This window comes from Haemaphysalis longicornis, unplaced genomic scaffold (genome assembly GCF_048455015.1).
Source record: "Haemaphysalis longicornis isolate Haplotype H1 unplaced genomic scaffold, Haemaphysalis longicornis Haplotype H1 scaffold_1, whole genome shotgun sequence".
Taxonomy (NCBI): Eukaryota; Metazoa; Arthropoda; class Arachnida; order Ixodida; family Ixodidae; genus Haemaphysalis; species Haemaphysalis longicornis.
The window spans coordinates 318719053-318732432 of NW_027526203.1; the positions used below are offsets into that span (position 1 = coordinate 318719053).

General features: G+C 45.2%; 1 protein-coding gene across 4 annotated transcripts in view; it reads right to left on the reverse strand.

Annotated features, from left to right (window-relative positions):
• The window catches only part of LOC144151251 (WD repeat-containing protein 46), a 27696-nt gene extending 16336 nt beyond the window's left edge, over positions 1–11360 (reverse strand). Inside the window, exons 1-6 of one of the 4 annotated variants that reach the window (XM_077682306.1) lie at positions 11275–11360; positions 8928–9149; positions 8700–8812; positions 8540–8627; positions 5244–5561; positions 3672–3807 (exon numbers count right to left, since the gene is read on the reverse strand). In XM_077682306.1, coding sequence (XP_077538432.1) covers positions 3672–3807; positions 5244–5561; positions 8540–8627; positions 8700–8812; positions 8928–9149; positions 11275–11277 — 880 coding nt within the window. In that variant the 5' untranslated portion in view covers positions 11278–11360. Of the gene's footprint in view, positions 1–3671; positions 3808–5243; positions 5562–8539; positions 8628–8699; positions 8813–8927; positions 9150–11130 lie in introns of all 4 variants that reach the window. The other 3 variants (XM_077682309.1, XM_077682310.1, XM_077682308.1) reach the window with 3 other exon arrangements.
• Positions 11361–13380: the final 2020 nt, after the last annotated feature.

Genomic DNA, 13380 nt, shown 5'->3' on the forward strand with positions numbered 1-13380 from the left:
GCCGTGATTGCGGAAGTCGACTGCGCATGCACGGGAGTTACCGTGAACGGTAACTTACCGGCACAGGTTTTACCATCACCACTTAGCTCCCTGTGTAGGTGAAGTGTACCGTCACGTCTTCATTACAGCAAATGCACTGTGCTTGGCGCTTCATGCTTGGTACAGCTGATAAAATTCATCTTAGTTGATGTTGCTTATTATACATTGATCTTGCTAAATGCAGAGTCCTTCAATACTTTACTGGTCACGAAAATTCTCCGTAACTCTGTGGGCGAGCTTCATATGCTGCCTTTGGCTGCAGTGCGGTGGTGCCATCATCTGCACGGGGGCACTCCTTGGGCAGCATAGCACTGTTTTGAGCGACGGGGACACGGGGACACTTTTGGGTGTTTGGTGCGAGAACAACGCACAGCGAGATTCTCACGCTGTCCATTATTATGTGACTTAATTAGTGTGCGCAAAAGACAATGTCAACCACACGTTGGGTCTCGGGCAGCAGTTTTTGTACAAGTATAGCATTTTGACGCCACTCACATCATCCGTGTCGATTAATTTGCTGCCAAATTCGATATGGTGTTACTGCAGTGCGACAAGCCTGACGCCGTCCCAAGAGACAATCCCGCCTGTTTCCAGCCTTCAAGCCATGATTTTGGGCACTGACAACAGAGCCAGATAAACGGCGTCATCGAGCATGCTTCAAATTGTCGAAGAGTTCATTACAGAATTAACCGCAAACAAAACTATTTGTGCTCTTTTCTACGTAAGCAATGTTGGATAGGTTTTGCTCAATCAGGGGTGAGACAGCTGAAACAGATTTGGGAGCAGTTTTCGGAGCAGCAAAATCTCGATTTTGGAGCAGAAGAGTCTTGATTTGGAGCAGTTAATGACAGGTGTCATCTTAGGAGCCTCAAAAATGAAGTATTTGGCAAGTTGGGAGGACAAGTGCACTTTTTAATCAGTTTCAAGCGTACATAACACTGAAACAGCCTCAGGAGAAAGTTTATTACTATCAGAGTATCACAAGGAATGAAATGCACTACCTTTTTACAAACCTTTTAAATTCTGAGGCTTTATGCATCGACAGCGCAGAGTGCAGTTGAAAATATCAAATTGAAAAACTCAGCAATTGTAAGGCTTTTTTTTATCATTTGAATGTTGAGATTATTTTGGTAATCCCAGACTGCTGTACGCACAAGTACAAGTGTAAAGAAAAGGCAAAAGCCCCGCAAAGTGAGGTGACGGTTGTTGCGCCACAACAGCCCTCCCATTTCAATCCTGAGGCGCCCGTTCACCACAATCGTAATTTGAGTAGCGTTGCTACCTTTAGCCATCTCGTTTTTGGAATTAAATTTCACTTCAGATAGATAAATTATTATTATTAGTGCACAATAATAACCAGCCCAGTTATCGAACGCTAGCTGAACATTTTGCGGCGTGTAGCCTGCGCCGCAACTTCAGCCTTGTCGGTCGTCCCAATCCCGCCGCTCACAAGTTCACCGTCAAACGCAGCAATAACTCAGGGTTTTGCAACATCGCAATGAGCCCAAAATTTTACTTCATGCACACAGCATGCCTCATGCTCAAGGACAAACCACGGCGAAATAGTGGGCACCACGTTGTTTTTGATGAACTCCGTCTTTCGAGCCACACAACTTCTGGCAACAGATCAAATGACTAAATGAAAACCCAGCCACCCGCAAAACCTAAACCACGGTAGAGATCGGCGAAGCATACCGAGTGCCTGAACTACGAGTAGGCACTTTGCACAGCGGTCATGTTTTCCAATTTAACCACACCAAGATGGCGGCGCCCAGTGGTGTCGTTCCGGAGATGAGGCCGTCCAAAAATTCCTGTTTTCTCATCAACTTGCAGAAATAATTTGTCGCCTCAGCTGACATAAATATTTATCTACGGCACTTTCTAAAGTTTTCCTTTGAAAACCATTGCAAACGCACAGAATATAACACGTGCAACCCGACAACGATACTTTCAAAAAATCTCTGGCACATTTTTTTATTGGTTAGTTAATCACCAATCAAACCGCAAAAAACAGCGTCACCTTGGGGGTAATGGAAAATCAGGTCCAGTTGGCATTTTTTCCCACTGAAACTGACATGAGCGTCCAACTCCTCGCTTTAAAGGCTGTTCCTGAGCAGTTTGGCTCAATTTTCGGAATTTTCAGGCTATTGGAGCAGCTTGGCACAGGAAAACGGTTTTGTATCAAAAATGCGCAATACGTGCAGCTGTCTCACCTCTGCTGAATAGTCGTACAATTTCAGCTGCTTTTTGTTGCTGCACACACTTTGTGGGAACGTCGGCTAGAGTGGTTCACTTTTTCTTTGATGCCGCCGCATTTTTTCACGCGAGAAAAAAATAAGCAATAGTGTGTGATGAAGACAGCATTATGCCGAACAGGTGGAGGTATAGAATCAAGCTGACAGGGCAGTAATCAAACAAAATGTGCCCTTATGCAAGTGCCCTGGACCTGTATACTACAACACTAGCTGAACTTAAATCCTGACTTCGCCTAATGCCCAACTTAGAAGTTGTGTTTCAATTACGTGCTTGCAAATTTGAGCTGCCTTGTGCCTAGGCTGGCACATAAAAAGAAGGTTTGTAATGTTGTGTTTGTGCTTTCACTTTCTATGCACTCAAACCTCGCTATAACGTAACAGAATATAACAAAGCAATGGATATAACAAAGTAAATGAAATTCCCATTGAAATCTCCATAGAGGACCATGCATTTGAAACCTCGTTGCAACGACGTACAATTGACCTGTCAATGGATATAACGAACTATATTGGTCTCTTCCCCCACCCCTCTTCCGAAGAAAAGAAAAAGAAAAGGAAAAAGAAGAGAGAGAGAGAGAGAGAGAGAGAGAGAGAGAGAGAGAGAGAGAGAGAGAGAGAGAGAGAGAGAGAGAGAGAGAGAGAGAGAGAGAGAGAGAGAGAGAGAGAGAGAGAGAGAGAGAGAGAGAGAGAGAGAGAGAGAGAGAGAGAACACCACGGTGCGTGAAGTATTTTACGAGGTTCGAACTCGTACACCACGGCTATTTTAAAACACCCGCTTCAACATCACGACCATGCGCAGCCACGCCCCGCACGGTTGAACGAGTCTACCTCCTCGCTCAGCCAGCGGGGCGGACCTGATGGGAAGCGATGAAATGAAACACCTTGGCAGGACTAGGGGCTGTGGGTTCTCTGTCTCGAGCTTATCCCCAAATGGAGAACCACAGAAGAGGGTGCAATAAACTGTTTCGGGTACAGCAGCCAAGAAAAGAAATGAAACCCTTGTGCCAGAAGTGGAGCACTGAGTGCTCGTGCGTCATTGCTCCTGCACTTCCTGTATCCTTCCGCCAAGAACAGGCGAGAGTCGAGCGCTGTTATTGCTTTACACGCCGGTATAACACAAATATCTGCCATTGTATAAACGTGAACACACACGAAATATGTTTTCTGTAGCTTTCTCACGTTTTTACGCTCTTAAAAAATTATTTTAATCAAGGTTGGACTACTATGTCACAGTTCAATAAATAGCCGCTGTGTGGCGATACCACTGACCGCTCAAAAAACCCCATAGCAGGGCCCCTTCAAGTGCTCCCTAATAGCGGTGCTCAAATAGACAAACAAATAAGCCCGCCCGCCTGAACAATTCTGCAAGCTACTCACCAGTCGTGTGTCCTGTCAAGACGACTGCATTGTAGGGATTCTGCTTCATGACGTTCAACCTCCCAGACTTGGCACTGAACTGGGCGACCATCTTGCCGATAGACGTGTCCAGCCAAGACAGGAACCCTTTCTCACTCTGCCCCATCACCCCCCCAAAAAAACAAAAGAAATGGCATTCACGAAGCAGGCATGGTGTGCACAATCCCAGAAAAATGATTTGTCCAGGATCCCTAGCAAGCGCTTTGATCACTTTTTTTAATCATATAAGGCAACTTAGTGACCCTCCTTTAATAACGATGGTTCTATCAACAGACCAATAACTATCTGCCTCATTAGATAAAAGGAAAACTGAACAAAACAAATAGTTCCAACTAAACTGCCCACTGCTCAAAAAAAAAACACTTACAACAACCCCATGGTATGTCGCATACAGCAGTAATGCAACAAGCAAGTACACCCCATTTTTATGGAGGTTTCTGTGACCTATTTTCTGTTGCAGGAACAGTTATTTTCAGTACTCCAAGACACAAAAAGCATCACACTGGGCAGGCTAGCACATTACTCAACTACATTTTAAAAATGGCTGACGATTACTATGCCCACTAATGCAAAATACTGCCGTCTTCTTGGTCACAGCGCATAGCTGCTGCGTCTCAGGAAGTGATCGCATGATCATGCGAACGCACGGCGGCGCACACTACTCTGCCATTATCTCGCAGTGCATCGCCGCCGCCGAGCATGTTGTTGTAAATCATGTTTGAACTTCCCGTGCAAATGTCATGTGCTTCGAATGAGCCACACAACGAGGAGGATGCAAAAGGACCGATGTACATGCATCACGCTGCGCGCCGCCTCGGCATAACGCCCTTCCCCTGACACTTTCCTTCTCAGTTTTCCTCGTCTTTGGTGTTCCCTTCATTTAATCGGTTACAAAGCCAGTGGCGCCGCCAAACCACAGTAGCAGACACTTATGTGCTGTGCACTAAACAATGGAACAAGGTGAAGGCACAGTGAGGTGGACAAACACAGCACTGAGTAACAACCTAAGCAACAACCAAAAAGTTGGAGTAAAAGTAAATTTGTTTTTCGCCCCCAACAACGAAATGGCAGGCCTTTGCAAAATGGTCAACTTAAATTCTGAAAGAAAATGCGAGTGTGGAAAAGAGCAGTAGGGATGGCTCGTCAGATGACGATGTAGCGGAGTGTGCGAGATTCGCTGGCCTATTAGGCTGCTGTGCAAATGACATGTTCAGAGAAAACGCGCGCTCACCGAAGGGTTCTCTCGGCAGCCATTTGACCAAACATTGTTTAGAGCCTTGCTGTGATAAATACACCACCTTAAACACTTACTAGAAGCAGCACAGAAGTTCTCTGATCAAATTACTGCACAAAAAACAGAAAAAAAGAAAACGGTGACGCACAGCTAATGTTCCACCACCCTATTCAAATGCCTTAGCTCTATGGCGTCCATGAAGTACTGCTTCCGCTTCCCTTACTGCCAAGATGCCACGCACATCTGTTCCCGTTCTGAAAGCCCCTAGGGCCCCGCCCTCCAATGGGGCCTGCACCCACCGCGGTGACGAGCAGGAAGTGGTAGGGCAGGAAGGCCATGCGCAGCACGCCGTCCATGGCCTTGAGGCAGTGCAGCTCGATGCCCTGGTTGTCGTAGACGTAGGTCCACGACTTCTGGGCCACCGCAAACATGGTGGGCATGTGCAGCCACTGCACGGCGTGCACCGACTCCATCACGTTGCTCTCGCACAGCAGCTGCTTGGTGACCCAGTCCAGCGCGGCCACGTGGCCCCGCTCGCCACCCAGCAGCAGGTGCCGGCCGTCCCGCGAGTAGTTGATGCAGTACGGCCCAAACTGGGGCAGCTGCAGGTCAAAGTGCTGCACCAGAGACAACAGGCGGGGGCTACAGCCGAGACAGCTACACACTACTGCAACAATGCTGGCACATTTACTGCTCCCGTAAACGGGTGCGATTAGTGCCCCCACCGGAACTGTGCCATTCTAAATTAGCAATGGAACAACAATGAGGTTTATTTGTTTTTGTTTGCCAAATGCGGTACAGCAAAATCGAGGTCCAAGCAGGAGGGAGGGGCGCACACAAGTGTCCTTTCACTACACAGTGGAAACATTATCAGAATTTGCACAACCAAATAAATATTCGCAATTGGCTACACAACATTTAGAATAAAATATCCGAACAAACCTACGCATAAATATACAAATATACAAGTAAACAAACCTACACATGCAAGTGTTACACAGTGAAGGCAATGGGAGACCCATGAAGCAATGGGTTCGGGTTACTAATAGCTTTCATTAAAAATGAGTGTTTGCAAAAGTTGGTTAGCACAAAAATGGATCCATAGTGGGTAATGCACACTTAGATGAAGACAGGAAAGTACACAGCACAAAGCGCATCTAGCAACTGAAACATTTATTTCAGTTGCTAGTGCTCCAGAAACATTTCGAAAGGGACAGACAACCGATTTTTGTGGAGTGATGTCTACTAGCTCATATGAAAGCCAGCATTTTATATACTGGGGTAACCGCAAAGAATTTTTAAATAAACAGGCGGAAATAATTTTAATTTTGCACTAAAATGCCTCAAGTCTGAAAGTTGGCACCTTGCAGCACCTAAACGTGGCACTACGTTACATGTCCACGCAGCTCCATCGGTTTTAATGCATGATTCAAAAACTGCACGAAGGAATATGAAAGGCTGCTCATTATTGTTCTTTTAGCCGGGGACAAGTTTCTAAACACCTCTTTGAATCTCACGTGCAGTTAACAGTATGCTGCCGCACGGCTCACACTCATGGCTGCCAGCATTCATTTTGGCGGTATACACGTATGGCTGGTGGACCTGAAATTCTGCTTTCAAAAGCTCTAGGGTGCTATCAGCAAAACCGCCTTGGATTAAAATGTTTTAAGTGATGCCCTTTCATTTGCAACAAAGAAAATATACTCGACCGAAATCAGTTGTCCAGCCCTGTAGCATTTTGTAGCAACTTTGCTTGCTGTCCTCATTATGATGTCCACCTTGTCACAGATTAAGCAGTTTTAAGTTTGCCACTGGCTCCCTGTCGTACAAACAAAGGCTATTCATGTGCAAGAAGCTTGCCAGTCACGAAACTACAATGTAGGCTGCCAACAATAGCCCAGTCGCAATACCTGGCATAAATCCTTTTAAGCCATACTTAGTTTCAGTAGAATGTTCAAGAACTTTACGCCCCTGGAAAAATGGACTGCACACAGGCGGGATAATTGAATGGCAAGAATATCAGTCTGTACCTCAGGTACGACAGTGACGAGCACAAGAGGTGTGCCGTGATGTTAGAGAGCAGTACTAGATAGTGCAAGTGTATCAAACCGATTTACATCATGATGTGTTGCCACACCACGCCCATTTGAGTAAATGCGAGTTTCTAAAGCATTGTAAGAAATCTTCAGCGGCGAGCAATAATAATCAGTACCGCATCAAGTGCCAGCTTCGGGATGCGGCTCTGTGACTCACACCTGGCACGTATACAGACTGATTGTGCCGCACTGCAGTTGCATCAGAAATATTTGCCTTCTCATACATCACACAAAACTGAGCAGTACATTCGGGGATGTGGGATAGATGGGGAAATGAATGTCTGGGAACGTATAGACGTTCCCGGACATTCATTTTTGATAAAGACACATACAGTCGAAATGTTCTACCTGTCAAGACACAATTGTTGATTTGCAGCACTAAGCCATTCCTTCAACGACCAGAAACCATCTCTTCAAAGCATGGAAATAAAAATCATTTGTATTTCAGACACATTTCTTTAATCCTTGTGAGTGTTTACACTTTGTTTTCTGCAAGCAAATTTTCTTTAAATCCCTCTAATTGTTCTTTTAATCCTCAATGCGCAGTTGTTTCTGGGCATAATTATTCCCAGCTTCACAGACTAGTGTCTTCCTATCAGAAACCAGGATGACTGCTTCCATGTCTGTGATTTTCTTGCTCCACATGGAGAAAAGACTACTTGAATGTAATATTTGCTTTCAAATCAGTAAAGAAGTTACTGTCATTATACATACAAAAAACTTTTCTTGACCCTACATGCTCAGGCTATTCGACACTCAAGTAGCGATCAAGTCCAGAACCCCCTCCCCTGTGTCGACACGCGAGTCTCGTATTGTGCAGCCCTTATCTAGGCTTATCTGGAGGAAAAGACGTGCTCCAATATTGCCATTCTTGAAGTGCCGATAGTTCACCAAAATTATTTGAGACTTTTTTGTTTTTCAGTGTATTGACCATTTTCTTGAAATAATTTATGTAAGAATGAGGTTGTTTACATTATGCAAGCACACAAAAACCTCTCAGATCCCAAACTCATGAAGCCAGTTGACTGCATATAGGTAATTTTCATGCTCCAGTGCAGTTTCCATAGCTCCAAGAGCATGCCATGTGACACCATGATCACTGTGTGACATCCTTATGTGTTTTCGGAAATTCTGACTAAAAGAAAAAAGGGGAGGGAGGGGGAATGCAAAGTTATTCTAGGCCCAATGGAAATCGAGAAGTGTTTTTACAAGGTGATGCAACACCTGGGCTGCAAGGTGTGCTTTAGTGGCAGGCTAAGATTAATTAAAACCACCTGGGGATCTTAAATCCCCGCCAATATTTCAGCATAAAGGTGTTTCTGTTGTTTTCCTCAAACAGAACACACGCACTTGTGATTAGTAGCTCACCATTGTAGCCACTGCGATGAATCCCCAACGAAAATTCAAGCAACCACTAATGGAAGCTGATGAACATGATTTTCTAAGATGTACACGAAACTCCTAAAGGGTTGCATGCAAGGACAGCAGCCAAAAATTACCTTTGTGCCACTGGTGATGTCTACTTCTTTTGCAATATCACGCTGGAACAGCCTAAATGTTTCCTCACCCTCCTCAGCTTCTAAATACCTGCAAAAAAATATATATTTTAAGTATGCGATGCCAAGTGTCCCTAATCGCTAATACGGTCTCTGGCCTCACCCAACATCTTCTGGGAGCAAAAGCTCTGCCTTGGCTGCTTGGAGTACAGACTGCCTCACTTTCTTGGTGTGAGCTTGGATTTTTTTACGTCTCACGTGAGTTTGGATTCCTTTCTGTAAAAGAATAACAGGGAAAAAAAAAAAAAGAAAAATAGCACTTCATGGTTATACATAAATACTGGGATACAAGTCTACATCCTTACGCCTTCACAGACAGCACCCTACTTACAAGTGTTAGATGGCCTGAGCGCTTGTACTTTGCAGCTGCTCCTTCTTCCTCAGGTGTTATGATGAGGTGCTTCGATTTTTTCTCTTTAGGCTTGGCACTTCCCTGGCCTCGCTTTCCTCGCTTTGTTCTCTTTTTGGTGAGCACTCCTTTTGGCTTCCCATCGGTTGATGCTGTTTTCTCTTTTGAAGAGACATCAGCTTGAACGGTAAAATATCGACTCATCTGCAGAACAAAGATTAAAAGTTTTTGAGGAGATTCAGAATTGTATAATGTACAAATTCAGCATTACACCATACCAGAACACTGAAATTAGTTACAAGTATTGCCTAATTACTTGATCAGCTGAAAGTATACGATGTTTAGATGATCTTACGCCCTCTTTTCCACTAGGAAAATGTGTTCAAAAGTACTGTTTCTCTAAAAAAAATTATGGGAGTTTAATGCACCGAGACTACACCTGGGCTATGAGGTGCACTGTAGTGGAGGGCTCCAAATTAATTTTGACCACCTGGGGATCTTTAATGTGTGCTAAAATCTTGACACACTGGAGTGGTCGCTTTTTGCTTTCATCTGAAAAGCCACCACCGCAACCGGGATCACACCCGCATTGTAGGGTTTAGGAGCACAACACTTCGGCCACTGAGCCACCTCACAGATCATGCTCCTCACCAGTCTGGCATGTTCACAGGATAGAACTGAGACTAGATTTCGCGTGTGCTAGACCTATGTAAACTGTGTGCAAATAAGTACTAAAAATTAACCAAGGAATAGGCTAATATCAAAGTTTTGAACACTGCAATAGCATACAACTCTGTTTAAAACGAGTGTGATGCCCATGATGTGGTACATGAGGCCACGATGGGTGCACGGTGTTCTCTCTACTGGGTTTTACATATAAAGTACAGCTGTAGACTTTTACTGAAAACTGAAGCAAACAAAAAAAAAAACACATCTACATGACACATCCACTTCAGTGCGTCTTGAAGTAAGCTTTTACCAGGACCCTCATAGAAACAAAGCAAATTTTACATGCGGCTGCCTCCACAAAGCTACTTTGCCCGTTTTAACCTACCCCGAGGAATGACCACTGCTGCCATGGCTAAGGCAGAAAGTTGGGCTAGTTGGTTAATACCTGAATACAGTTCACTAGCGAAAATAAGACGAAACAGATGTACAGGGGGGATTAAAAGAAATGCGAACAACGGAGCGCACAGCCTCCGACGCATGCTGCACCGTCTGGCTGCAAAGACAGTAAACTGCGTGCATGCGCACTCCTTCGAGAGCATTTGAGAGTGTGGCCTACATTATTGGGAAATGCTTGATCGAGAGGCGACGCCAGTCGTTCAGTTTGAGGCGGCTTTTCACGCTGCGTCGCCACTGAGCAGGATGATCGTTGAACAGCATCATGCTAGCTGAAATCAGCCTGCTGCGCACTTGGCTCCCAAATGAGTAGATAACAGGATGCTCAGTGGCGACAGAGCATAACAAGACGCTTTAAAATAAATGGCTGGCGTCGCTTCTTTATCAAGCATTTCCCATAACAGTAGGCCACACTCTCAAACGCTCTAAAAGAACTACGCAGCCGCGCAGTTTACTGACAGTGCAGCCAGACGGTGCGGCATGCGGCGGAGGCTGTGTGCTCCGTTGTTCGTATTTCTTTTAATCCCACCTGTACAAAGGACACTCGCAAGCGAGCGCCCTGTGTACATATTTACGGCCTCTTCACTATCGAATGGTTGCATCACCGCGCTACTTTTGCCAAGCATGCGGTCATCATAATAAAAGGCAAGACGCCACAACGCAAGGCTCCACTCTAATGACATGAGAGGGGTAAATGCGCGTTCGCTTTTGACGCGCGAACACATTGCGGCCTAGGCGTCTTGCTGAAATACTGTGCTCGCCCATTCCTTTCTGTTTCATGGGCTAAGGCCGATTTCCTGATACAATGAATCAAGCTCAGTACCAACCTAACGTGCGTAAACAGGGACCGCTTTAGTGCTCGTTTTTACTTGTTTGAAGTTGACACCATCGAGTTATGCTCCCTTATAACTTCTAGTAGAGAGCGTACGAAGCGCGCATGCATTTAAGTTAAATATGGGTACAGCACGTGCAGAGTGGCCAGAGCCAGGAGGCACTGTCACTACCAAGCGGCGTCAATGCCTGTAACGCTGACAGACCATTTCGACAAAAAACTATAGGTCACCTTTTTTTTCTTCGCAGTACTAATTCATTTTGCAATGAACGTAATGGTAAGCGTACCGCAATCAGATGTGCACAGCAGTTTGCGTCTAATAATGACACATAACAAAACACAGAATCGGGAACAGCACGACAAGCAAACACCAACCATGCGGGCACGCACCAGCAGAAAACGGCTCACGGACTGGATGGCGCTGGCACGCAGAAAGGCTTTGGCTCATGTACTGTCTGTCTGGCCGACGAGCCCGAACCTCAAATAAAAATAATATTTCCCAAAAATTATAGGGTAGTTATCTAAAAATATACCAGCATATGCGAAGTCTTTAATTTGTTTATTCAAAAAAAAGGTTATTTTCACATTGTTAGTTTTACTTATTTTTGGACTTATTTTACCATTTTACACTGCAGCGTACTATCATAGATGGTTGTACAACATTTTCAGATTGTACAACGTTTCTAATCTAAAAACGTTGGTACTGTATAAACGTTTTTTGCCTAGAGTTTCTTGCACGGTTTCTAGTGGGGAACTCTGTCCACTTCGTCCTCTCATGGTCCTCTGTCTAGGAGAAGTCCTCTCCCCACCTCTCTTTCGTGCGCTGCCAGAGTCCGTGCTTTTGCGTGGAATGTTATTTACTTCGGTAGTCCACCGTTTGTCATTTCATCAATTAAAATATTGCTAAAATTATATAGTTGCTTTTTCCCCTTCATTTCTTCACGCCATCATGTCTTCAGTTTTGGTAGTTGAGTGCCTGTAGCAAATGCAACAAGGTGTTCCGCCACTACCTCTCAAACGGACAAAATTTAGAATCTTGCACGTCACTTTTCACTGTCGAAACAAGACGCCAACCTCAACCTTCACGTGGGCTTCAAAAGCGCAGCGCACACTACGCCATCCGTCGCACCGGTGGGACTGGCCCGGCCAGCCCGGCCGCCAGCTTGGGAAATCACCGTTAAGATTAAATTTTGCTGTGGGAACAGTCTCAGGTGAATAACGCAATATCCCAGTCGACTTCGAATCAAATACCTTTATTCGCAAATGTTGAAAAAAAAAAAATCGAAGTACTTCGAAGTTCGAAAGCATATGCATCGGCGCTCTCCGCTTTTGGCGACGGGTTTTCCCGCACTGCTCCGGTGATGTGCGGTCAAGCGGCAAGAAGAAGATGCTTTTGGGGTGCGCCTCTCACCTTCTTCGCATCGGGTCAAACAGACCCAGTCAACGACCCGTTAGTCCAGCTGCGTACTGTCGTAGTCTCCGAGCGTCCCCCAGCGAAAAAAACCCATTGAAAGTCCATTTTACAGCGAACTAGACCATTTGGACCTGTCCATTCACCATTGAACCAAATGGAAGTGCAAAATTGGTTCCGAATGGTTCAATAGTGTTTTGGACAGATCATTTTTCATGCCTTGCTTGGCCCCGTACGCCGATGGTGTTTGTCAAAATATATAGCATTATATCCTGCTTGGACGTACCAATTATGGTACGCAGTATGTACTAAAATAAAATAAACAAAATATAGTTTCTTTCCAACTAGCTAGCCCAACAACACACTTTGCCAAATTTTATTTTTAGTTCATCAGGATCTTTATCCTGTTTAACCTTGCAAGCTTCTATATACCGTAATCGTTATAACGAAGTCAGCGGGACGGCTAAAAATTCCATTATAAGCGGTATTTTGATATAAGCGACCACTAGAGAAAACTAAAGTACTTGAGCTTTAATTGCGCCACAACTGCGAGGAATCAAAAGACAATGTATTCAGTCAAGCAAAACTTTATTCAGGAGCAAAAAAGGCAGTGAGCTTCTGCTGTTTCATGTTGTTGCCGAGCGCGAGCAACTCCCTCTCTAATTTGACCAAGCAGTGACAGGCATCCGAATGACTTGCAGGTTGCAGAGCGAGTGAGGGGAAGGGTGTGGCCACTTTTATAGGGCGGGGAGGGGGGGGGGGGGGGGGGGGGTGCGTCACGGAATGCTATGAGAGTTTCGCGCTGAAAGCGCCGCAACTTCCACGGCTCGAATCTGAGCTTGTGTTTCTTGTGCTCAAAAAAAACAATTAACCGCTCATTGTGGGTACAAAGTGCAATCATGCAAACTGACCCGTTTTGCACTAGGGGCTTTGCATGATTACCGGGCAGTTCTTTCTCAAAGTGTGCAGCCGTGAAGTTTGCAAAACGAGCTTTTCGGTGCCCAGCTTTCGACAACACCTCTAATTCTACGCTTCGCGTGTCAGTGTTCGCGCACCGTTGCGTCCACACC